This window comes from Pongo pygmaeus, chromosome 12 (genome assembly GCF_028885625.2).
Source record: "Pongo pygmaeus isolate AG05252 chromosome 12, NHGRI_mPonPyg2-v2.0_pri, whole genome shotgun sequence".
Taxonomy (NCBI): Eukaryota; Metazoa; Chordata; class Mammalia; order Primates; family Hominidae; genus Pongo; species Pongo pygmaeus.
In genome coordinates this window covers 29,179,231-29,204,320 of record NC_072385.2, presented here as the reverse complement: position 1 = coordinate 29,204,320, position 25,090 = coordinate 29,179,231, and the positions used below count along the sequence as shown (strand labels likewise).

At 40.2% G+C, this 25,090-nt stretch overlaps 2 protein-coding genes across 4 annotated transcripts in view; one reads left to right on the top strand and one right to left on the bottom strand.

Annotated features, from left to right (window-relative positions):
• LOC129030880 (large ribosomal subunit protein uL30m) overlaps positions 1–6,998 on the top strand; it is a 33,358-nt gene extending 26,360 nt beyond the window's left edge. For all 3 annotated transcript variants that reach the window (XM_054476729.2, XM_063649218.1, XM_054476728.2), the window contains 3 exons: positions 6,007–6,153; positions 6,366–6,439; positions 6,819–6,998. In XM_054476729.2, coding sequence (XP_054332704.1) covers positions 6,007–6,153; positions 6,366–6,439; positions 6,819–6,951 — 354 coding nt within the window. In that variant the 3' untranslated portion in view covers positions 6,952–6,998. The remainder of the gene's footprint in view (positions 1–6,006; positions 6,154–6,365; positions 6,440–6,818) is intronic.
• Positions 6,999–7,572: 574 nt separating this feature from the next.
• The window catches only part of LOC129030878 (lysozyme g-like protein 2), a 64,980-nt gene continuing 47,462 nt past the window's right edge, over positions 7,573–25,090 (bottom strand). Inside the window, exon 7 of the transcript XR_010123228.1 lies at positions 7,573–10,833. The gene's annotated coding sequence lies outside the window, so the exon portion shown is untranslated. The remainder of the gene's footprint in view (positions 10,834–25,090) is intronic.

The window sequence follows — 25,090 nt, the reverse complement described above, 5'->3', positions numbered from 1 at the left end:
CAGGTTCAAACAGTTTTTGTGCCTCAGCCTCCAGAGTTTCTGGGACCACAGGCTCGCGCCACCACACCTGGCTAATTTTTGTATTTTTAATGGAGACGGGGTTTCATCATGTTGCTTAGGCTTGTCTTGCACTCCTGATCTCAAGTGATCCACCCGCCTTGGCCTCCCAAAGTGCTGGGATTACAGGCGCCCAGCCTGTTTTTATTTGTTTTTTAATTAATAGTCTTTATTTCTTAAAGCAGTTTTAGGTTTGCAGAAACATTGATTGGGAAGTATGGAGAGTTCCTATGTGCTCCCTCCCCCCAGCATACACAGTGTCCCCCACAACTGATGAACCAACGGGACACAGTATTATTAACTAAATACCATAGTTTACACTAGCATTCAGTCTTCATGTTGTGAAGTTCTATGGGTTTTGACAAATGCATAATGACATGTATCCACTATTACAGTATTATACAGAATAGTTTCACTGCCCTAAGTATCACCTGTGGTTCACCTATTTATTCTTCCCAACTCCCAACCCCTGGTAACCACTGATCTTTTTATTATCTCCATAGTTTTGCCTTTTCTAGAATGTAATATAACTGAAATCATATGGTATATAGCCCTTTCAAACTGGCTTCTTTCTCTTAGCAATATACCTGTAAGGTTCCTCCATGTCTTTTTGTGGCTTGCTTGCTTATTTTTTATTGCTGAATAATATCCCATTGCATAGACGTACACAGTTTATTTGTGCATTCACGTATGGGAAAACATCTTGGTTGCTTCTAGTTTTGGACAGTAATGAACAAAGCTGCTATAAACATTCATGTATAGATTTTTGTGTGGACATAAATTTCCAACTCATCAGTTAAATACCTAGGAGCATAATTGCTGGATTGTATGGTAAAGACTATATTTAGCTTTGTAAAGCCTGGGTATTTTGTTTATTTGTTTTGGGTGGGGGGTTCCTAATATTTTTTATTGTGGTAAAATACACATATAACATTTACCATCTTAACCACTTTTAAGTGTGCTATTCAATGGCATTAGGTAATTGACACTGTTGTGCAACTATTACAACCATCCATCTCCAGAACTCTTTTCATCTTGCAAAACTGAAACTCTATATCCACTAAATAATAACTGCCAACCTAGGCAACACAAGGAGACCCAGTCTCTACCGAAAAAAATAAATAAATAAATTAGATGGGTGTTGTGGTACACACCTGTAGTCCTAGCTACTCAGGAGGCTGAGCGGGGAGGATTGCTCAATCTCAAGAGGTTAAGGCTGCAATGACCTATAATTGTGCCACTGCACTCCAGCCTGGGCAACAGAGGAAGATCCTGTCTCAAAAATTAATAATAATAGTAACTCACCATTTTCCCCTCTCCCTAGCTTCTGGTGACTACCATTCTCCATTTATTTTCTTAAAAGATAGAACGGCATTACCATTGACTACTTTGATACCTTTAATGTGCTTGGTGTTCTTTTATCAGAAATCTCATCCAGGTACAATAGTTCACACCTGTATTCCTAGCATTTTGGGAGGCTGAGGCAGGAGGATCACTTGAGTCCAGGAATTCACGACCAGCCTGGGCAACATAGTGAGACTCTGTATCTACAAAAAATTTAAAAATTAGCTAGGTGTGGTGGTGCATGCCTGTAGTCCCAGCTACTCAGGAGGCTGAGATGAGAGGATCACTTTAGCAAGAGGTCAAAGATGTAGTAAGCCATGATCGGATCAGTGCACTCCAGCCTGGGCAACAGAGTGAGACCTTGTCTCAAAACAAAATAAAGAAATCTTTTTTATTTTTCAAGTCATTGTCTTTCCACTGCTATTCTTTCCACAACTATATTGTCTTATATCTTTCCATGTTTCTTACTCTGTATTTCTGGAAGGATAGATACAAATGTTGGCATTCATTTAAAATATGCAAGGCTAGACAGAGGCAGGAGAATAACACACACTGGGGCCTGTAGGGGGCAAGTGGAGGGAGAGCATCAGGAAAAAGAGCTAATGCATGCTGGGCTTCATACCTAGGTGATGGGTTGATAAGTGCAGCAAATAATGCAGCAGATTGCCATGGCACACGTTTACCTATGTAACAAACCTGCACATCCTGCGTTTGTGCTCTGGAATTTTAAATAAAATAAATGTGCAAGGCCGTGATTTCGATCATCAACTGTGATAAATGTGAAAACCTTTAAACCTCATGAAAATAGCCCCTGACTATCTTTTTCTTGTTTTTTTTTTTTTTTTTTTTTTTGGAGACGGAGTCTCGCTCTGTCTCCAGGCTGGAGTGCGGTGGCGTGATCTCAGCTCACTGCAACTTCCACCCTCCGGGTTCAAGCGATTCTCCTGCCTCAGCCTCCCGAGTAGCTGGGATTATAGGCATGTGTGACCATGCTTGGCTATTTTTGTATTTTTAGTAGAGAAGGGGTTTCACCATGTTGGCCAGGATGGTCTTGATCTCCTGACCTCATGATCCACCCCCCTTGGCCTCCCAAAGTACTGGAATTACAGGCGTGAGCAACCGCGCCCGGCCCCTGCCTCTCATCTGAACTTACTCCTTTATTCTCCTGTATTCTCAACTGGTTTCTAGACATTGCTACTTGGATAACATAGGTATTTCGAGTTCATATCCAAAATTCAACTCATCTTACTTTCCCTCCAAACAACCAAATAAAAAAGAGGGTGCATCTCTTCTATTAGTTATGTCAGTTAATGCTACCATCCTCTATTTGATTTCCCAGACTAGAGACATCTGAATCAAGCTCAGCCTCCCTCTTCTTCACCCAATGCAAATCCATCTGTATTACTGCCCAGAGTTCCCATATCAGTCCTTTTTCTGTTACAGCTACTGTAGTTCAGGCTCTTAAACCATGGTCATAAGTGCCTCCTAACTGGGTTTCCTTGTATCAGTCTCTATCCCCAGTTGGTTTTATTCTCAGGTAAGAGTTTTCTTTGCAAATCTCTTAGAAACATGGTCCTATTGGTTCTAACCTTCATTAATTTTGTATCCCCAGTGGTAATTTCTAAAGGCTCAACATAGACGCACATAGTTTAACTTCATCCCCTGCATTACTTTTCATGCTTTTTTCATATTAGCTACCCTGAACCACTTGCCTTTCCAAAATATTTTGTGCTCCTTCATACTGTTCCTTTAAATATTCTCACCTTTCTTTAGTGCACCTACCCCTTCCTGTGATCTCCACCATCCTTCTCACCCTAATCTCTTCAAAATCCCTAGAAAAATATCAACAAGCAAAACTCACCAAAAAAATGTTCTTAATCTCACCCACCCCGAGATAACTGCTGCCAACTCCTTCCACATCCTTGTTTGTTGTATGTTTAATTTTTTTCTTTTAGACTAGTCAAGTGCAGTAATGAGGAGGAAAGAGTAGAATAAGGAGTTCAATCTGTGTTGTATGTTTTAAGATGTGATTCATCTCATATGAATCAATGCTTCTCTAGCTGCTCTCTCTGTCTAGTAATATAATATGAATCTCTCACTGTATACATTTTTTTTTTAAGCTCCGGTATACATGTGCAGAACGTGCAGATTTGTTACATAGGTATACATGTGCCATGGTGGTTTGCTGCACCTATCAACCCGTCATGTAGGTTTTAAGCCCTACATGCATTAGGTATTTGTCCTAATGGTCTCCCTTTGCCCCCGACTCCCCGTGTGTTCTCATTGTTCAACTCCCACTTATGAGTGAGAACATGCGGTGTTTGGTTTTCTGTTCCTGTATTAGTTTGCTGAGGATGATGGCATCCAGCTTCATCCATGTCCCTGCAAAGGACACGATCTCATTCTTTTTTATGGCTGCATAGTATTCCATGGTGTATATGTACCACATTTTCTTTACCCAGTCTATCGTTGATGGGCATTTGGGTTGGTTCCATGTCTTTGCTATTGTAAGTACTGCTTCAATAAACATACATTTGCATGTGTCTTTATAGTAGAATGATTTGTATTCCTTTGGGTATATACCCAGTAGTAGGATTGCTGAGTCCAATGGTATTTCTGGTTCTAGGTCCTTGAGGAATCACCACACTGTCTTCCACAATGGTTGAACTAATTTACATTCCCACCAATAGTGTAAAACCACAAAAACCTTAGAAGAAAACCTAGGCAATACCATTCAGGACATAGGCATGGGCAAGGACTTCATGTCTAAAACACCAAAAGCAATGGCAACAAAAGCCAAAATTGACAAATGGGATCTAATTAAACTAAAGAGCTTCTGCACAGCAAAAGAAACTCGCATCAGAGCGAGCAGGCAACCTACAGAACGGGAGAAAAATTTTGCAATCTACTCATCTGACAAAGGTCTAATATCCAGAATCTACAAGGAACTTAAATTTACAAGAAAAAAACAAACAATCCCATCAAAAAGTGGGCAAAGGAAATGAACAGACGCTTCTCAAAAGAAGATATTTATGTGGCCAACAAACATATGAAAAAAAGCTCATCATCACTGATCATTAGAGAAATGCAAATCAAAACCACAGTGAGATATTATCTCACGCCAGTCAGAATGGCGATTATTAAAAAGTCAAGAAACAATAGATGCTGGCAAGGCTGTGGAGAAATAAGAATGCTTTTACACTATTTACATTTCTACAAAACTGTTTTTAATCATTGAATAATATTCTTTTTTATTAAAATACCATCTTTTTGGGGGTCAATTTTTTTTCTCAATCTGATTCCCCAGAGGTATGACTCTTGATCTAATGTCTTTGAGACCTTTGTATATATTTTATATGAGTCTTAGAAACAGTATTTATAGAATATATCACATATGCACACTCATGTATTTGGTACAGATGATGCACATAACAGCTTACAACACATAATTGTGTGGACATTTCTTTTTGATTTTTGGCTGAAGAATATATTATGGCCATCATTCAATGTGAAGACCTGCAAAGACAGTAAACCTCATTCATTTTAATGGTAGTATTGTATCCTATAGTATATATCAGAATTTGTGTATTTGCGCCAGGCACGGTGGTTCACGCCTGTAATCCCAGCACTATGGGAGGCCGAGGCAGGCGGATCACAAGGTCAGGAGTTCGAGACCAGCCTGGCCAACATGGTGAGACCCTGTCTCTACCAAAAATAGAAAAATTAGCTGGGCATGGTGGTGCATGCCTGTAATCCCAGCTACTCGTGAGGCTGAAGCAAGAGAATCGCTTGAACCTTGGGGGCGGAGGTTGCAGTGAGCTGAGATCGTGCCATTGCACTCCAGCCTGGGCAACAGAGCAAGACTCCATCTCAAAAAAAAAAAAAAAGTATTTGTGTATTTGTACCATTTTACTTAGTTTTATTATTAATCATTTTATTTAGAATGGATGCATCATAATGTTATCATAGTGAGGAACATGATTGCCTTTAAATTTCTCAGTGTTACAAATAGTGTTAGAATACACATCCTTATTCGGTACATTTAGTGTACTTATTATTCGTACATTTTGTGTACTTAGAGGAGTGTTTCTGTGGCATAGTTTCTTAGAACCTTTTGATTCTTAGATAATTAATTCAAATATTAGCTCTGTGGAGCTGTTTCTGATCCCTCATAGGCAGAGTTCATTAGTCATTTGCCTGTATTCTCATAATACTTTGTAGATTCTTTTTATTATACTTAGGTTTTATTTTCATTTTTAATTTACACGTTTGTTTTCCCACTTGATAGTCAGCTTTTCACCTGAGAGTAGGGAGGGAAGAGGATGCAGCCCAGTGCCCAGCTCATAGCAGTGCTTACAGGTTCTCTTGGCATTTATATTATTTAGTGTCATCTGGTTGCTCCTGCTTTGTTCTACAGGTTAAACTCCATCTATCTGCATAATCAGACTGATAGGAATGTTCAATTTGAGGTTGAGGATTACATGATGATTAAGGATGAGATAATTATGTAGTTGTGTATGTGTATGTGTCTTTTAAGAAAAAACGGGAGGTACACAGAAACAGTGTAAGTTGGAAATTTACCATTTATAATTCTTTCCTTTCTAGGTGTTTCAGGCCTCACCTGAAGATCATGAAAAATATGGTGGGGATCCACAGAACCCTCATAAACTGCATATTGTTACCAGAATAAAAAGTACAAGAAGACGTCCATACTGGGAAAAAGATATAATAAAGATGCTTGGATTAGCAAAAGTATGCAGTTATTTTAATCATCTTTAGTGTTGTTTACATTTGCTTTAAATTTTATGCTTTGAAAACTTTGCGGTATATATTTATTGTTTATTTTGTATTAATTTATTTATAAATTCGGCTTAGAATGAACCTTCAATTTAACATTTTACTGAAACGTGGAACTCTGCTTTTCAGATTGGTTGATAACATTGCTTTGTTGTTGTTGTTCACAGGCACATACCCCTCAAGTTCACAAGAATATCCCTTCAGTGAATGCAAAATTGAAAGTGGTTAAGCATTTGATAAGGTTTGTTGTTTCTTCTCAGCTCTTTTTAAAATGTATTGCCTAGTGTAATTCTAAATGCATTTTTCTTTCTTTTTTGTTAATGTTCTGAAAAAAACTTTTAAAAAACTAAAATTTTATTTTTTTTAATTGACACATAATAATTGTACATATTTATGGGGTACATAGTGACGTTTCAATATATATAAAGTATAGTGATCCGATCAGGGTAATTGGCATATCCATCATCTCAGACATTTATCGTTTCTTCATTTTGGGAACATTCAACATCCTCCTCCTAGCTATTTGAAACTATGTGTTATTGTTAACTGTAGTTATCCTGCATTGATATAGAACACTAGAACGTATTCCTCCTATCTAAACACATTTTCTTGTGTCACAGAATCAAGCCCTTGAAGTTGCCACAAGGACTTCCAACAGAGGAGAACATGTCTAACACGTGCCTCAAAAGCACTGGGGAGTTAGTAGTGCAGTGGCATCTGAAACCTGTGGAGCAGAAAGCACATGAGTCCTAATGCCCCAGCAGCTTCCATGTGGAAAATGCAAATTGTTTTTATTTAAAGATGGTGAGAAAGTGTTTTCATTCAAATATGTTTTCAAAACCGTTTTCAGGCCGGGCACGGTGGCTCACCTGTAATCCCAGCACTTTGGGAGGCTGAGGCGGGTGGATCACCTGAGGTCAGGAGTTCGAGACCAGCCTGGCCAACATGGAGAAACCCCCATCTCTACTGAAAATACAAAATTAGCCAGGCGGGGTGGCGCATGCCTGTAAACCCAGCTACTCAGGAGGCTGAAGCAGGAGAATTGTTTGAACCTGGGAGGCAGAGGTTGCGGTGAGCTGAGCTGGTGCCACTGCACTCCAGCCTGGGTGATAGGATGAGACTCCATCTCAGGGGAAAAAAAAAATTTTTTTTCACTGACTAAACCTGCTGCAGCTCTTTTTTACTACAGACTTGGAGATTTTAGTTTAATTTGGTTTAATCCTCTGTCCTTTCCCTTTCACTCTTTCACTCCAAAACGGGTAAGAATGGCATTGTTTGAACATCTACGTTTGGGTCTACTGCCACCTTAGCAAGCCTCATCAACCATTTTATAAAAATTGCGTTATTGTTGTTGTTGTTGTTTTTGAGACAGGGTCTTGCTCTGTCGCCCAAGCTGGAATACAGTGGCATGATTTCAGTTCACTGCAGCCTCAACCTCCCAGGCTCAAGTGATCCTCCCACCTCAGCCTCCAGAGTAGCTAGGACTACAGGCAGTGTGCCACCACACCCAGCTAATTTTTAAAAGTTTTTTCATAGAGGCAGGGACTCACTATGTTGTCCAAACTGGTCTCAAACTCCTGGGTTCAAGCCATCCTCCCGCCTCAGCCTCCCAAAATGCTGAGATTACAGGCATGAGCCACCGTACCCAGCCAAAATTATTTTCTTTTTTAAGTGAATTCAACAATTTCTGTGAGTGGCTCTTTGCATGAACACTGTGCAATGTGTTGGAGAAATCCACAGCTGACCAAAACATGGTCCCCACCTTTTGGAGCTTACAGTCTGTTCTGGGGAACAGAGATTCAGCCAAAGTCAAGAAACACTGGATGCCAGCTAGATTATCTGTTTTGTGCTTTAGTGTCTATAAGTACATATGTGGATATGGGTTCATTTTATCCCTAAATTTGGTACCAAACCAGCATTTAATATCTAATTATAAATCTAATTTGGCCTAAACTTTATTATTGCACACTGCCTGAACAAAACATATTTGTCTCTATGTAAATTTTTTCCTCATGGAAGAAGGGTGTGAAATGAAAATACTTTAGGATTTATTCAAAAACAGACTATTCTGTTTTCAGCTTCAGAATTGTTCTTTGAATCCTAAGGAACCTCTGTCAACAGTTGAGGTTGCTATTGAAAATAAAAAAGAAGGAGGCAGAAATCTCTCAGGGAGAATTATTTCCTTTTTTTTCTATTTCAGATACCTGGAGGGGTGGGGAGAAGTAAGAATTGTAAGGGAGGTTCAATAGTGGGGAATTCTGTGACAGCTGATTGAAGATGATGATGAAGAACCTCTGCATTCTAGTTACCCTTTGCTTTCCTTTGCCTCTTGTAAAATTTGGCTTGGCAACAATGGCATTGTCATGCTTATTGTCCCAATATCCATCCTGTCGTAGATCTTAATGTTTTTGATCATTGCATTAAAGTGGAAGTGCCACCCACAGTGAAACCAAATCCCATTAATAAATAAGGTTAAAGGCAATTGCAGTTTTAATTCCATAGTTATTGAATGTCCAATGTGTGTAAGGCCTGGAGGGGAGCCAAAGGACACTAACTTCTAAGAGCTCCATCTAGTTGGAGAGAAACCTGTGTGCCACAACATACAGTGTCCTTGCCTATGTGGGGTTGAAGTCATCTGTGAAAATAAAGCAGCCTCTGCTAATTTAGTGCCATCTCTTTTACTGTGCTAATTTTTTTTTCTTTAGAGACAGGGTCTCACTCTGTCGCCCAGCCTGGAGGGCAGTGGTGTGATCATAGCTCACTGTTCCCTCCAACTCTTGGGCTCAAGTGATCCTCCCACCTCAGCCTCCTGAGTAGCTAGGACTACAGATACACGCCACCACTCCCGGCTAGTATTTTTTAAAATGTTTTGTAGAGCCAAGGTGTTGCTATGTTGTCCACACTCATCTGGAGCTTCTAATCTCAAATGATTCTCCTGCCTCAGCCTCCCAAAATGCTGGGAATACAGGTGTGAGCCACCACACCTGGCCTTACTGTACTAATATTAATATTGTGTAAATTGGGGAAAATACCATGGTTAATTTTTACTCAAACAGTAAGAAAGTTTGAGTAACTAATTTTAACCTCAACAGCCCATAGCTGGAAGAGGGGATCTAAATGTTAAGTTGAATATTTAGAAATAAAAGTGTCTACAGGAAGAAAAGTCTTTAGTGAAAATATGGGCATAGGCCAGTGGCATTAGCTTTCTATTGCTGCAGAACAAATTACCACAAACTTAGCTGCTTAAAACAACACACACTTATTGTCTCACAATGTTTGTGGGTCAGAAGTCTAGGCATGGCTTAGCTGGGTAGTCTGCTTAGGATCTCAATGCTGGAAAAACGTGTCTGGCCAGGTGCTCATTGTAGCCTTGACAGGGAAGGGATCTGCTCCCAAGCACTCTCAGGTTGTTGGCAGAATTTGTTTCCTTATGGCTGTAGGATTCATGGCAAGTTGCTTCTTCCAAAACCAGCATTGGAGACAGACTAGCAAGATGGGCGCTACACTCTTAGATAATCAAATAAATGCAGTCATGTGCCTCGTGTCACCTTTTTTCCATTCCATTCATTAAGAACAAGTTGCAGTTCCTACCTACACTCAAGAAAGGGAGGAATTACACAGAAGTGTGACCACAAGGAGGCAGGGCTCATGGAGGCCTCCTTAAAGTCCCCCAGCCAAGCCTGAAAAGTCAATCCTGGACCTTATCATAGTGGCTGTGTAGTTTAGAAGGGTTCTTCAGATTGGCATTCCTTTGCCTCATATCAATTCAAAACCCTATAAGGGCTTATTCCTCGGTCTTGACTTTCTGTCTTTGAGGATTGCTTTGTTTAGTGTCACCTGCCTTCTTTCAGGAGGTTTTGCCTGGCATCTGGTGGTGACCATGGCCTTTGGTCAAGCTCAATAGATAGTCACCCAAACACTACCTTTAAGGACCACTGCAGTTCTCTTAGGGTCTCCTCAATCTAAAATTGTACCTCTTTCAGGCCAAACATCTATTTTCTTCATTTTTTTTTTTCTCATAAGAATGCTAACTAGTATGCCTATTATCTAACTGGCACAGTTTCACCAAGGACAATTTGGAACTGCACAGGCCATTTTAGGGAGCTTTTGACATGAACAAGATTGCTTCTTTGGGAGGTACCTTAAAACGAAAAGCAAAGAAACTTCTATGTGGAAATTGTCTTGTTTTTCTAAAAATGAGATAACTTTGCTTAACATAAGTAGTATCCCTTCCTTCCTTTCCATACTTTGGGGATTAATAAGTACTAGCTTTTTGATCACACAACTTGATAAAATTTTCAAGGCTCCAAATTACTGTCTAAACCATTTGCCACTCTTTGTGTATATTTGTCAAAATCTGCTTTTCTATATCAAAACTTTTCTCTCAAGACCTGAGGGAATTAATTAATAAGGAATCCTTGGAACACTGGAAATTCTAAAATAAGAGTCAGATATAAAACACTGGTCACTAAAATTCTTACCTTTATATATTAGAATGGCAATCAATTAACAAACTGAAAATGTCTTTGGATATTATTTCTGTTTATTTTTTGCCTCCAAATTATTAAAATGACATGAAATAAGTGCTGAAGAAGAAAAATAATTCATTTCCTGTTCTCTAGTTTTCTTTATTACCTGGAAAAAAAGAAAATTTGTTGATCACTTTAAAGATAATATAAACAGCTGAGCATGGTGCGCACCCCCACTCCCCACCCCACTCCCATGCCTGTAATCCTAGTGCTTTGGGATGGCAAGATGGATCACTTGAGTCTAGGAGTTTGAGGCTGTGGTGAACTATGATTGCACCACTGCACTCCAGCCTAGGCAACAGGGTGAGATCCTGTCTCAAAAAAGAAAAAGACAAACAGAGTGGTACAATTACTGTCTCCCAAAAGATTATTTCCATTATTCTAGATTCACCAGTCCTCCATACCGCTTTTCTTTTTATTATAAAGCTGAACAGGCACTAGGGTACTGATTGAACTAAGTGGAAATCACCAGGGGTCCATTGCTTATTTCCTAAGATCCAGTAGCCAAGACATATTCACCCCATCTGAGAACTATAGCAGTAGCAATAAAAGTGAAAACTTCAGTTGATTTAGTTCCAGGGTTTCCACTAAACTTGACAGCTTCCGATGCTGTGCTATACAGGGTCTTCTACTGACAGTAAACTCGCAGGATTTTTCAGCTACTTACGTAGTCTCCCATGAATTATTGTTGCTTTGCTTTTACACATCACTGGCCTATATTACAACACTCTAAACCCAGCCGCTTCCTTCACCCAAAAAAGCAACCGCCCATAATTGCTTACCCCTCTTAGGGAACAATCCATACCCTGCACAGACTTAGAGATTCCCTTGGAGAACTGATTTAATTGTGGTTTTAGATTATTCACACTTAAAAAGTGAAACTAAAAATTGCCAAGTACAGTCAGGCGTGGTGGCTCATGCCTGTAATCCCAGCAACTTGGGAGGCTGAGGTGGGGGGATGGCTTGAGGCCAGGAGTTTGAGACCAGCCCAGGCAACATAGAGAGACCCCATGTCTAAAAACAAAAAAAATTTTAACTTAGCTGGGTGTGGTAGCACACGCCTGTAGTCCCAGCTGCTGAGGAGACTGAGGTGGGAGGATTGCTTCAGCCTGGGATTTCAAGGCTGCAGTGAGCTATGATTGTGCCACTGCACTACAGCCTGGGCGACAGACTCCCCGGGGGCGGGGGGGAATGCTATGTAGACTATATCATCATAGTCAAAGTTTTTCTCAGAAATCGTATTTATTAATTTAGTTTGGCTAAATTAATTGCCCCCTCCCAGATCTGCCAAGTTACAAAAGTAAATATTTATATTGATACAATACGAGGTATTTGATGTGGGGGTAGTGTATGGCTTTGCAATGCTTTAGAAACAACAACAAAAATCACCTGACCACTACAGGAACCCCTGTAGAATTGACAATGAATTAAAGAGCCTTGACATGCTTTGCTATTATGGAAGGAGATGGCCATAAGAAAAATGGAAATTAGCAAAACTGTTTTGTGATATTACCCACAATAGCAGAGAAGAATTGGTAAAAGTATTGAACCAAGATTGATAGGGTAATTTAAGCATATTGCTGAGGATGTTTCGAATGTGTGTCCCACCTGCCGGTGACATAATCCTGACAAGATCGTTATAACAGGACCTAGGAATCTTGAGGCCCATTGAACACCTTGATTTTCTATCAGCTAGCCAAGGAGGACTTGATACTATCACAAACATTTCTTGCTGCACTTACACACTACAGGGCAAGCAAAACAGAAAATATTAGGATAAACAAAAAAGCCACCTGACTCCATAAAAGACCCATCTGGATTCTGGGACATGTTTCTTCACCTGGGTTTTATAATCTGGTATCCTGGCATTAAGACCTGTTATAAGACTCGTCATCCTTTTGTTTCCAGTAATGGCCTGTGTTACAGTTAGTTGATGTACACTGTCCAAAATCTGGAATGCTGCTCTGTACCCACTGTCAAGTCAAAGATCTCAACTCATCCTGCAACAGGAGGAGGGATTAGCTCTAGCCCAACTACAGACCATGCTTCCTGGACATCCTCCTGGTCTTGACAGTGGTGAAAATCTGGATGTCATGGATTCTGTGGCATGACTTCACCTGCCCTTGACTAAAGAGGGGGATTGAGGAAAAGAGAAAGCAACTTCTGACAGCCAGGAAATGGCCTGGAACCCTCAGGCCTTGTTGTTTCCAGGAGCTGGCCTGGCCTCACAGGTGTTGTTCTTCTGTTGAACATAAGCAATTTCACAGAACATCAACATCAGATAAAGCTGCTCTGAATGTAATGGATCAAGGCAAAAATGAGACCACTCTAGAGTCATGTCTGAGCACAGACCAAAACATGAATGTGGTTCAGGTCACAAAAATAACCAAGCATCCACCTATTCTGGCTAATATGGGTCACTGCTGCTTTGCCAATCAGCTTGAGCTTCATTTCATCTCTCCCTCCTTCTGGATAACATTGATTAAGACACCAATCACAGAATTATCTTTCTCCTGACAGCATCCAATCCAGAGCAAACCCTGCTTCTTGGAACACTCGCCAAAATAACCTGATAAAAGCCCAAATCCTTTCCAAACCCCTCTTCCTGGACTGCCCCACATGGGGACATGGGGTGGTTCTCCTCACTGCAGTGAGCACTGGCCTTCACTTCTCAGTGGACCCTACCAGGCCTGTCTGTCACATCCCTGCTGGAGTGCCTCATGCAGGTCTGTTTGCCCACTCAGTCCCCTGTCCAGGCTCCCAGCAATTATCCCTCATGGTCTCCTCCTGATTAGTGGGCCCTGCCCCACCACACTTTTTCCACCCCATCCCTGGCTTTCCTTCTGCCAGCACAGCCTTCTCTACTGTTGCCCCAGCTGTTCTCACTGACATTTTCTCACTCCCACTGATGGCCTTACCACCTCTGCTCCAGAGTCTCAAGCCACTGTATCCTCTTCACCATCCCTCTGACCCCTACCACGTGCTTCCTCATCTTGGCCACCAGGGTCTTCTCTGTCTTCAGACCCTACTTCTTTTTTTATTATTATTTTTAATTATTATGGATACATAATAGCTGTTTAAATGTATGGGGTACATGTGATGTTTTGATACAGGCACATAGTGTGGAATAATCGTATCCAGGTAATTGGGGTATTCACCACCTCAAGCATGTATTATTTCTTTCTGTTAGAAACATTCCAATTCAATTTTCAGTTATCTTTAATTATAAAATAAAAATTTGGGAGGCTGAGGTGGCAGGATCACTTGAGGCCAGGTGTTCAAAACCAGCCTGGGCAACATAGCAAGACCCCGTCTTTACAAAAAAAAATTTTCAAATGAGCTGGGTGCGGTGGTGCACACCTGTAGTCCTAGCTACTCAGGAGACTGAGGCAGGAAGATCACTTGAGCTCAGAATTTGAGGCTGCAGTGAGCTATGATTGTGCCACTGCACTCTGGCATGAGCAACAGAGTAAGACCCTATCTCTAAAAAATAAAACAAAAAATATGTGTATAATAAATTATCGTTGACTATAGTCACCCTGTTATGCTAATACTAGATCTTATTCACTCTAACTATATTTTTGCACTCATTAACCATCTATACTTTTTCCCCCATCCCCACTACCCTTCCCAGTCTCTGGTAACCATCATTCTACTGTCTGTCTCTATGATCTCAATTGTTTCAATTTTTGCATATGAGTGAGAACATGCAAAATTTGTCTTTTTGTGCCTAGGTTATTTCACTTAACCGAATATCCTACAGTTCCATCCATATTGTTGCAAAAGATGGGATTCCATTTTTATGGCTGAATAATATTCCCTTGTATATATGTACCACATTTTCTTTATCCATTCATCCACTGATAGACACTTAAGTTGATTCCGAATCTTGGCTACTGTGCAGTGTAAATGTAAATCTGCACTCCATGCAATAAACATGGAGTGCAGATGTCTCTTCAATATACTGGTCTTTCTTTTGGATATATACTTAACAATGGCATTACTGGATCATATGGTAGCTCTATTTTTAGTTTTTGAGGAACCTCCATAATGTTCTCCATAGTGGCTGTAGTAATTTACATTTCCACCAACAGTGTACAAGGGTTTCCCTTTCTCCACATCTTTGGCAGCATTCATTATTGTCTGTCTTTTGGATAAAAGCCATTTTAACTGGAGTTAGATATTATCTCATTGTGGTTTTAATTTGCATTTCTCTGATGATGTTGAACATTTTTTCACCTACCTGTTGGCCATTCGTATGTCTTTTTTTTTTTTTTTTTTGAGAAATGTCTAATAAGATATTTTGCCCATTTTAAAATTGGATTATTTGATTTTTTCCTATTGAGTTGTTTAACCTCCTTATATATTCTGGTTATTAATCTCTTGTCAGATGGGTAGTTTGAAAATATTTTCTCCCTTTCTGTCGGTTGTCTCTTCACTTTGTCGATTATTTCTTTTGCTGTGCAGAAGCTTTTTAGCTTGAAGTGATCCCTGTTATCCATATTTGCTTTAGTTGCCTGTGCTTTTGAGGTATTACTCAAGAAGTCTTTGCCCAGATCAATGTCTTGGAGCATTTCCCTAATGTCCTTCTCTTCTCTTCTCTTGTCTTCTCTTCTCGTCTCTTCTCTTCTCTTCTTTTCTCTTCTCCTCTTTTCTCTTCCTTTTTCCTTTATTTATTTATTTCCCTTTTCTTTTCTTTTCTTTTCTTTCTTTCAACAAGGTCTCACTCTGTCTCCCAGGCTGGAGTACAGTGGTGCATTCATAGCTCACTGCAACCTTGGACTCCTGGGCTCAAGTGATTCCCCGATCTCAGCCACCTGAGTAGCTGGGACTGTCGGTATTAGCCACCACGCCTGGCTATTTTTATTTTATTTCTGTAGAGACAAGGTCTTACTATGTTGCCAAGGCTGGTCTTGAATTCCCAATGTTCTCTTTTAGTAGTTTCATAGTTTCAGGTGTCAGATTTAAGTCTTTAATCCACTTTGATTTGATTTTTTATATGGTGAGAGATAGGGGTCTAGTTCATTATTCTGCATATAGATACCTAGTTTTCCCAGCACCATTTATTGAAAAGACTGTTCTTTCCCCAATGTATGTTCTTGGCAGCTTTGTCAAAAATGAGTTCAGGGTAGATGTGTGGATTCATTTCTGAATTCTCTACTGTTACATTGGTCTATGTGTCTGTTTTTATACCAGTACCATGCTGTTTCAGGTCTATAGTTCTACAATAAACTTCAAAGTCAGGCAATGTATTTTTCTGGTTTTGTTCTTTTTGTTCAGGATGGATTTGGCTATTCTGGATCTTTTGTGGTTCCATATAAATTTTAGGATTATTTTTTCTATTTCTGTGAAGAATGTTATTGGTATTTTGATAGGGATTGCATTGAATCTGTAGTTTGCTTTGGGTAATATGAACATTTTAACAACATCGATTTTTTTCAATCAATGAACATGGAATATCTTTCTTTTTTTTTTTTTTTTTTGAGACAGAGTTTCACTCTTGTTGCCCAGGCTGGAGTGTAATGACACAATTTTGGTTCACTGCAACCTCCGCCTCCTGGGTTCAAACAATTCTCCTGCCTCAGCCTCTGGAGTAGCTGGGATTACAGGCACGTGCCACCATGCCTGGCTAATATTTTGTATTTTTACTAGAGACGGGGTTTCACCATGTTAGTCAGGCTGGTCTCGAAATCCTGACCTCAGGTGATCTGTTGCAGGAAGTCAGGGACCTCGAACGGAGGGACCTGCCGAAGCCATGACAAAAGAACATAAATTGTGAAGATTTCGTGGACATTTATCACTTCCCCAATCAATACTCTTATAATTTCCTATGCCTGTGTTTACTTTAATCTCTTAATCCCGTCATCTTCATGAGCTGAGGATGTATGTCGCCTCAGGACCCTGTGATGATTGCATTAACTGCACAAATTGTTTGTAAAGCATGTGTGTTTGAACAATATGAAATCTGGGCACCTTAAGAACAGGATAACAGTGATTTTCAGGGAAGAAGGGAGATAACCTTAAAGTCTGGCTGCCTGTGGGTCAGGCAGGACAGAGCCATATTTCTCTTATTACCAAAAATGGGTAAGAGAAATATCACTGAATTCTTTCCCCAGTAAGGAATATTAATAATTAACAGCCCTGGGAAAAGAATGCATTCCCAGGGAGAGCTTCTAAAATGGCCTCTCTGGGGATGTCTGCCTTATGCAGTTGCAGATAAGGGATGAAACATGCCCTGGCCTCCTGCAGTGCCCCCAGGCTTGCTAGGATTAGGAAATTCCAGTCTGGTGAATTCTAGTCAGACCGGTTCTCTGCCCTTGAACCTGTTAAGATGTTTATCAATGACAATGCGTGCACAGCGGGACATGGAACTTCATTAGTAATTCTAGTTTCACCCTGACCTTGTTATCTCGTCCTGACCTTCTGCCTTGTGATCTTTTGTCGCCCTTGAAGCATGTGATCTCTGTGACCCACACCCTATTCGTACACTCCCTCCCCTTTGAAAATTGCTAATAAAAACTTGCTGGTTTTATGGCTCAGGGGGCATCACGGAACCTGTTGACATGTGGTGTCTCCCCCGGCTCGGACACCCAGCTTTAAAATTTCTCTCTTTTGTACTCTTTCCCTTTATTTCTCAGACCGGCTGATACTTAGGGAAAATAGAAAAGAACCTATGATGAAATACTGGGGGTGGTTCCCCCGATAGTGATCCACCTGCCTCAGCCTTCTAAAGTGCTGGGATTACAGGTGTGAGCCACCACGCCTGGCCTATCTTTCCATTTTTTGTGTCCTCTTCCATTCTTTCATACGTGTTTTATAGTTTTTATTGTAGAAATCTTTCACATGGTGAGCCACCCTGGCATCCCAGGGATGAATTTCACTTGGTCATGATGAATGACCACTTTAATGTGTTGTTGAATTCAGTTGGCTTGTATTTTATTGAGAATTTTTGCATCTATGTTCATCAGAGGTATTGCCCTGTAGTTTTCTTTTTTGGTGCATCTTTGTCTGGTTTTGGTATCAGGGTAATACTGGCCTTATAGAATTCATTTGGAAGTATTACCTCCTCCTTGATTTTTTGTAATAGTTTGAGTAGGATTCATTTTAGTTCTTTAAATGTTTGGTAGATTTCAGCAGTAAAGGAATCAGATCCAGGGCTTTTCTTTGCTGGAAAACTTTTTTTTTTTTTTTCAGACGGAGTCTTGCTCTGTCACCCAGGATGGAGTGTAATGCCACGATTTTGGCTCACTGCAATCTCTGCCTCCTGGGTTCAAGCATTTCTTCTGCCTCAGCCTCCCAAGTAGCTGGGACCACAGGTGCGTGCCACCATGCCTGGCTAATTTTTGTACTTTTAGTAGAGACGGGGTTTCACCATGTTGACCAGGCTGGTCTTGAACTTCTGACCTCAAATGATCCGCCTTGCTTCGGCCTCCCAAAGTGCTGGAATTACAGGCGTGAGCCACTGCGCCCAGCCTGGAAAACTTTTTGCTATGGCTTTGATCTTGTTACTTGTTATTGGTCTATTCAGGTTTTGGATTACTTCATGTTTCAATCTTGTATGTATCTAGGAATTTATCCATTTCTTCTAGGTTTTCTAGTTTATTGGCATATAGTTGCTCATAGTGCTTTCTAGTGATCCTTTGAATTTCTGTGGTATCAGTTGTAACATCTCTTTTTAAAATCTCTGATTTTAATTTATTTTAGTTTTCTCCCTTTTTTCTTAGCTGGATAAAAGTTTCTCAGTTTATCTTTTCAAAAAAATTAATTTTTCATTTCATTTATTTTTTTGTTTGTTCATTTATTCTTTTTTTTTTTTTTTTTTTGAGACAGAGACTTGCTCTGTCTCTGTCACCCAGGCTGGAGTACAATGGCACAATCTCAGCTCACTCTAACCTCTGCCTTCTGGGTTCAAGTGATTCTCACGCCTCTGCCTCTTAAATAGCTGGGATTACAGGTGCGCACCACCATGCCCAGCTAATTTTTGTGTTTTTAGCAGAGATTGTGTTTCACCATATTGGCCAGGCTGGTCTCGAACTCCTGAGCTGAAGTGATCAGCCCTCATCAGCCTCCCAAAGTGCTAGGATTATAGGCATAAGCCACCATGCCCAGCTTGTATTGTTTTTTTTTTTTTTTTAAGTTTCACTTTTACTTATTTATGTTCTGATCTTTTTTTTTTTTCTACTAATTTTGGATTTGGTTTGCTCTTGCTTTTCTAATTATTTAAGATGTATCATTAATGTATTAGTTTGTTCTCACCCTGCTATAAATATACTACCTGAGACTGAGTAATTTATAAGCAAAAGAGGTTTAATTGACTCACAGTTCCACATGGCTGGGGAAGCCTCAAGAAACCTACAATCAGGGCAGAAGGTGAAGGGAAAGCAAGGCACATCTTACATAGCAGCAGGTGAAAGAGAGAGAGTGTGTGCAGGGGAAGAGCCACACACTTATCAAACAACCAGATCTCATGAGAATTCTATCACGAGAACAGCAAGCAGTAAGACCACCCCCATGATTCAGTCACCTCCAACCAGGCCAGTCCTCCAACATGTGGGGATTACAATTCAAGACAAGATTTGGGTGAGGACGCAGAGCCAAACCATGTCATTTAGGTTGTTTGATTTGAAGTTTTCCTACCTTTTTTGATGTAGGTCCATATTGCTATAGACTTTCCTCTTAGTGCTGCTTTTCTTGTATCCTGTATGGGTATGTTGTGTTTCCATTTTCATTTGTTTCAAGAGACTTTTAAATTTCCTTCTTAATTTCTTCATTGACCTGCTGGTCATTCAGGAGCATATTGTTTAATTTCCATGTATTTGTATAGTTTCCAAAGTTCTTTCTATTGATTTCTAGTTTTATTCCATTATGATCTGAGAAGATACTTGATATTATTTCAATTAAAAAAATTTTTAACACTTTGTTTTGTGGCTTAACATATGGTCTATTCTTTAGAATGATCCATGTGCTGAGAAGAATGTGTATTCTGTAGCCATTGGATGAAATGTAAATATCTGTTGTGTCCATTTGGTCTATAGTGCAGATTAATCTGGTGTTTCTTTGTTGAGTTTCTATTTGGATGGTCTGTCCAATGCTGAAAGTGGGTGTTGAGGTCTCTAGCTAATATTGTGTTGAAATCTATCACTCTCTTTAGCTCTGATAATATTTGCTTTATAAATCTGGGTGCTCCAGTGTTGGGTACATATATATTTACAGTTGTTATATCCTCTTGCTCTATTGACCCCTTTATCACTATATAATGACCTTTTTTGTCTCTTTTTATAATTTTTGTCTTGAAATATACTTTTTCTGATATAAGTATAGCTATTCTTGCTCTTTTTTGGTTTCCATTTGCATGTAATATCTTTTTTCAACCCTTTGTTTTCAGTCGGTGTGTATCTTTATAGGTAAAGTGAGTTTCTTGTAGCCAGCATATAGTTGGGTCTTTTTTCTTAATTCCTTTAGCCACTCTGTATCTTTTAATTAGAAAGTTTAGACCATTTACATTCTATGTTGTTATTGATAGGCAAGGACTTAAATTGTTGCCATTTTGTTATTTGTTTTTGGTTGTTTTTTCACCCTCTCTTCCCTCCTTCCTTCGGTCTTTCTTTGTGTAAAAGTGATTTTCTCTGATAGTATATTTTAATTTCTTGATTTTTATTTTTCATGTATCTCTGTAGGGTTTTTTGATTTGAGGTTACTGTGAAGCTTGCAAATAACATCTTATAACCTATTATTTTATTTATTTATTTATTTATTTATTTAATCATTCATTCATTTATTTATTTATTTTAAGATGGAGTCTTGCTCTGTCGCCCAGGCTGGAGTGCAGTGGTGCAATCTCAGCTCACTGCAAGCTCCGCCTCCCGGGTTCATGCCATTCTCCTGCCTCAGCCTCCCGAGTAGCTGGGACTACAGGCACCCGCCACCACACCCGGCTAATAACCTATTATTTTAAACTGATAACAACTTAATTCTGATCACAAAAAAATAACAAACAAGCAAAGAGAAAATAAAAACTACACTTTATCCCCATTTTAAAACTTTTTGTTGTTTCTATTTATATATTTTTATACTATCTATCTCTTTAAAAGTCATCATAGTTATTATTTTTGATAGGTTTGTCTTTCAGTCTTCCTACTCAGTATATGAGTAGGTAACCAATATATGTGGCTAATACATCACAATTACAGTGTTGGGGTATTCTATATGTGTCTGTGTACCCTCTGTTACCAGTGAATTTTAGATGATTGCTTATTGCTTTTTAACATCCTTTTCTTTCCGGTTGAAGAACTCCCTTTGACATTTCCTGTAGGACAGGTCTGATGTTGACAAGCTCTTCCCTCAGCTTTTATTTGTGTGGAAGAGCCTTAATCTTTCCTTCATATTTGAAGGGTATTTTTGCTGGATACAATATTCTCAAATAAAAGTTTTCTTCTTTCAGCAGTTTGCATATGTCATACCACTCTCTCCTGACCTTTAAGGTGTCCACTAAGAAGTCAGCTGCCGGATGTATTAGAACTCCTTTATATGTTATTTGTTTCTTTTCTCTTGCTGCCTTTAGGACCCTTTCTTTATCCTTGGCCTTTGGGAGTTTGATGATTAAATGCCTTAAGGTCTTATTTGAGTTAAATCTGCTTGGTGTTCTATAACCTTCTTATACTTGGATATTTCCTCTAGGTTTGAAAAGTGCCATTTCTATTTCTTTGAATAAACTTTCTACCCTCACCTCACTCTCTACCACCTATTTTAAGACCAATAATGCTTAGATTTGCCTATTGAGGCTATTTTCTAGATCTTGTAGGGGTACTTCATTCTTTTTTGTTCTCTATTTTTTCTCTTCTGAATGTATTTTCATATAGCTTGTCTTCAAGCTAATTCTTCTGCTTGATCAAGTCTGCTATTGAGAGACTCTGATGCATTTTTCAGTTTGTCAATTGAATTTTTCATCTCTAAAATTTCTGCTTGATTCTTTTAAATTATTCTAATCTCCTTGTTAAATTTCTCTGATAGGGTTTTGAATTTCTTCTCTGTGTTCTCTTGAAGTTCACTGAGCTTCCTCCAAGCAGCTATTTTGAATTCTGTGTCTGAAAGGTCACATATCTTTGTTACTCTGGGATTGGTTACTGGTTCTTTCTTTAGTTCGTTTGCTGAGCTAATATTTTCCTGGATGCTCTTGATGCTTGTGAATGTTCGTTGATATCTAGGCATTGATGAATGTGTTAGTCTGTTCTCACACTGCTATAAAGAAGTACCTGAGACTTGGTAATTTATTAAGAAAAGGGGTTTAATTGACTCACAATTCTGCAGGCTGTACAGGGAGCATGTCTGGGAAGGCCTCAGGAAACTTCCAATCATGGTGGAAGGGCAAAGGAGAAGCAAGCACATCTTCATATGGTGGCAGAAGAGAGAGAGAGGGAGAGTGAAGGGGGATGTGCCACACACTTTTAAACCATCAGATCTCATGAGAATTCACTCGCTATCATGAGAATAGCAAGGGGGAAATCCACTCCCATGATCCAATCACCTCCCACCAGGTCCCTCCCCTAACAGCGGGAATTACAATTCAACATGAGATTTGGGTGGGGACACAGAGCCAAACCATATCAATGAGTTAGGTGTTTATTCTAATCTTTGCAGTCTGGGCTTGTTTATACCTGTCCTTGTTAAGAAGGCTTTTCAGATTCAAAGGGGATTGAGTGTTGTGATCTAAATCTTTGGTCACTGCAGTTTTATCTGTACTAGAAGGTGTCCCAGGCCCTCTACCTGTATTAGGAATGGGTGGATGGATGGATAGTTATGAGTCTCTTGAAGACTCATAGAGGTACAACCTTGGTGGACTTGGGTGAGATCTGGAAGAATTCCCTGGATTACCAGGCAGAATCTGTGATTAACGTCCCTCATTTTCTCTAAAAGGAGTCTCTTTCTCTGTGCTGGGCTGTCTAGAGTTGGAGAATGGGTGATGTAGCACTACTATGGCCACCATAGGTAGGACTGCACTGGGTCACACCCGAATTCAGCACAGTACTGGGTCCCATCCAAGGCCCTTGGCACCTACTGCCTGGCTACTGCTGATGCTTATTCAAGACCCAAAGGCTCTTTCCTCAGCAGGTGGTGAATTTTGCCAAGACTAGGCCCTTCTCTTTAGGGCAGCATGTTTTCTTCTAGCCTACGGTGAGTCTAGAAATGCCATCCAGAAGCTAGGGCCTGAATTCAGGGGCTTCAGGAATCTCCTAAGTGCCTTATTTTACTGTGGCTGTGCTAGTACCCAAGTTGCAGGATGAAGTCCTCTTTACCCTTCCATCTCTTTTTTGCAAGTGGGTGGACTCTCTCCCAGAGCTGCACTGCCTGGAATTTGGGGAGGGGTGACGCAAGCACTCCCTTGGCCAATACAACTGGTGTCTCACTGGGTCACATGTACCCCAAGTTCACAGGCTCTGAGCCCATTGCAATACCAGGACTTGCCCAGGGACTGCAGTCCTTGTGGTTGAGACAGCCTTTCAAATATATTTAGGACCCCAGTCCACTTCAGTCAGCTGGCAGCTAAGCTGGCCAGAACTCAGTTTCCTATTGCTAGGGCAGAGGATTCCTCTCTGGCCAAAACTGATCTAGATGCTCCATTGATGGGCATTAGCCAAATTCAGCTCTGTGTTGCTTTTGGCTGTGACAGGGCAGCAGGGAGTTCCAGTGCAGAATCCCATGATCACTTCATTCTCCCTCCCCTGAGCACACAAATTCTCTTTTGGCACATGACACTGCCAGGGGATGGGGAAGGGATGGTTAGGCCAGTGGTCCCCTGCCTTTTTGGCACCAGGAACCAGTTTCATGGAACACAATTTTACCACGGACTGGAGTGAAGGGGATGGGGATGGTTTCATGGTGATTCAAGTGTATTATATTTATTGTGCAGTTTATTTCTATTATTATTACATTGTAATATATAATGAAATAATTATACAATTCACCATAATGTAGAATCAGTGGGAGCCCTGGGCTTGTCTTCCTGCAACTAGACGGTCCTATCTGAGGGTGATGGGAGACAGTGATAGATAATCAGGCATTAGATTCTCATAAGGAGCGCACAATGTAGATACCGTGCATGCACGGCTCACAATAGGGTTCACATTCCTACGAAAACCAAATGCCACTGCTGATCTGACAGGATGCACAGCTCACGTGGTAATGCTCACTAGTCCACCGCTGTGTGGCCCAGTTCCTAACAGTACTATCTTTGTGTGTGTGTGTGTGTGTGTGTGTGTGGAGTTGTGGGGGGTAATTATTTTATTTTACTTTTTAAATTTAAATTGTTTAATATTAAATGAACATGGCCACATTAAAAACATTGAAAACTAAAGGAAACAAAGGTACTAAGTGCTAACATAACTATTTCTACTTTAATGTATCTCTTTTTACATAATATATTCAAATAAATATATATTGTATATGCAGTGTTATAACTCAACAATGTATTATAAGCATTTGTGTGTTATCACAAAGCCTTCATAACCACTGTTTTAATAGCTGCATCATATTCTATTGGTTAAATATAGCAAAACTTACTTAAATAGTCTCTTATGGAATATATAGGTATGTGGTCTAAGGGTTGGGGACCCCTGGTTTGGGCAATGCAAGACTGTCTTTCCTGCCCTCTTCAGTGCCTTTTTCCTTTGTATGATATTAAAACCAGTACTGTGATCGCTCACCTGATTTTGAGTTCTTATGAAGGGACTTTCTTATATAGATAGTTATTGAATTTGGTGTTCCAGCAGAGGGATGATCGCTGGAGTGTTTTATGCAGCCATCTTGCCCTGCCTTCTCCCAGCTTCAAAAAATCCCTGCCTCTTCTCAACTTCTCCCTTGGTCAACATCAATTCTAGGCTTCTTTCTGTTACCTGAGCCCTATTTGCCCCTAGATCCTACAGTCTTAGTGGACCACCTCCCAACCCCCACCCCCTACCAGAGCACACTCAGATAATGAATCTGGTTTCTCAACTAGACCCCCACCTCGTCTCTAGACCGATCCTCCTCACCAGATCCCACCCTCACCCAGGAAATCAACCTCTCACCCAACTTGATTCCCCCATGAATTCTACTGAATCATTTGCCTGGCAACCCACCCCCACCAATCCTCTTGCTATGGTTTGGTTCTGTCCCCACCCAAATCTCATCTTGAATTCCCATATGTTGTGGGAGGGGCCCGGTGGGAGGTAATTGAATCACCAGGGCAGGTCTTTCCCATGCTGTTCTCATGATAGTGAATATGTCTCATGAGATCTGATGGTATTATAAGGGGAAGTTTCCCTGCACAAGCGCTCTGTTTGCCTGCCATCATCCACGTAAATTGTGACTTGCTCCTCCTTGCCTTC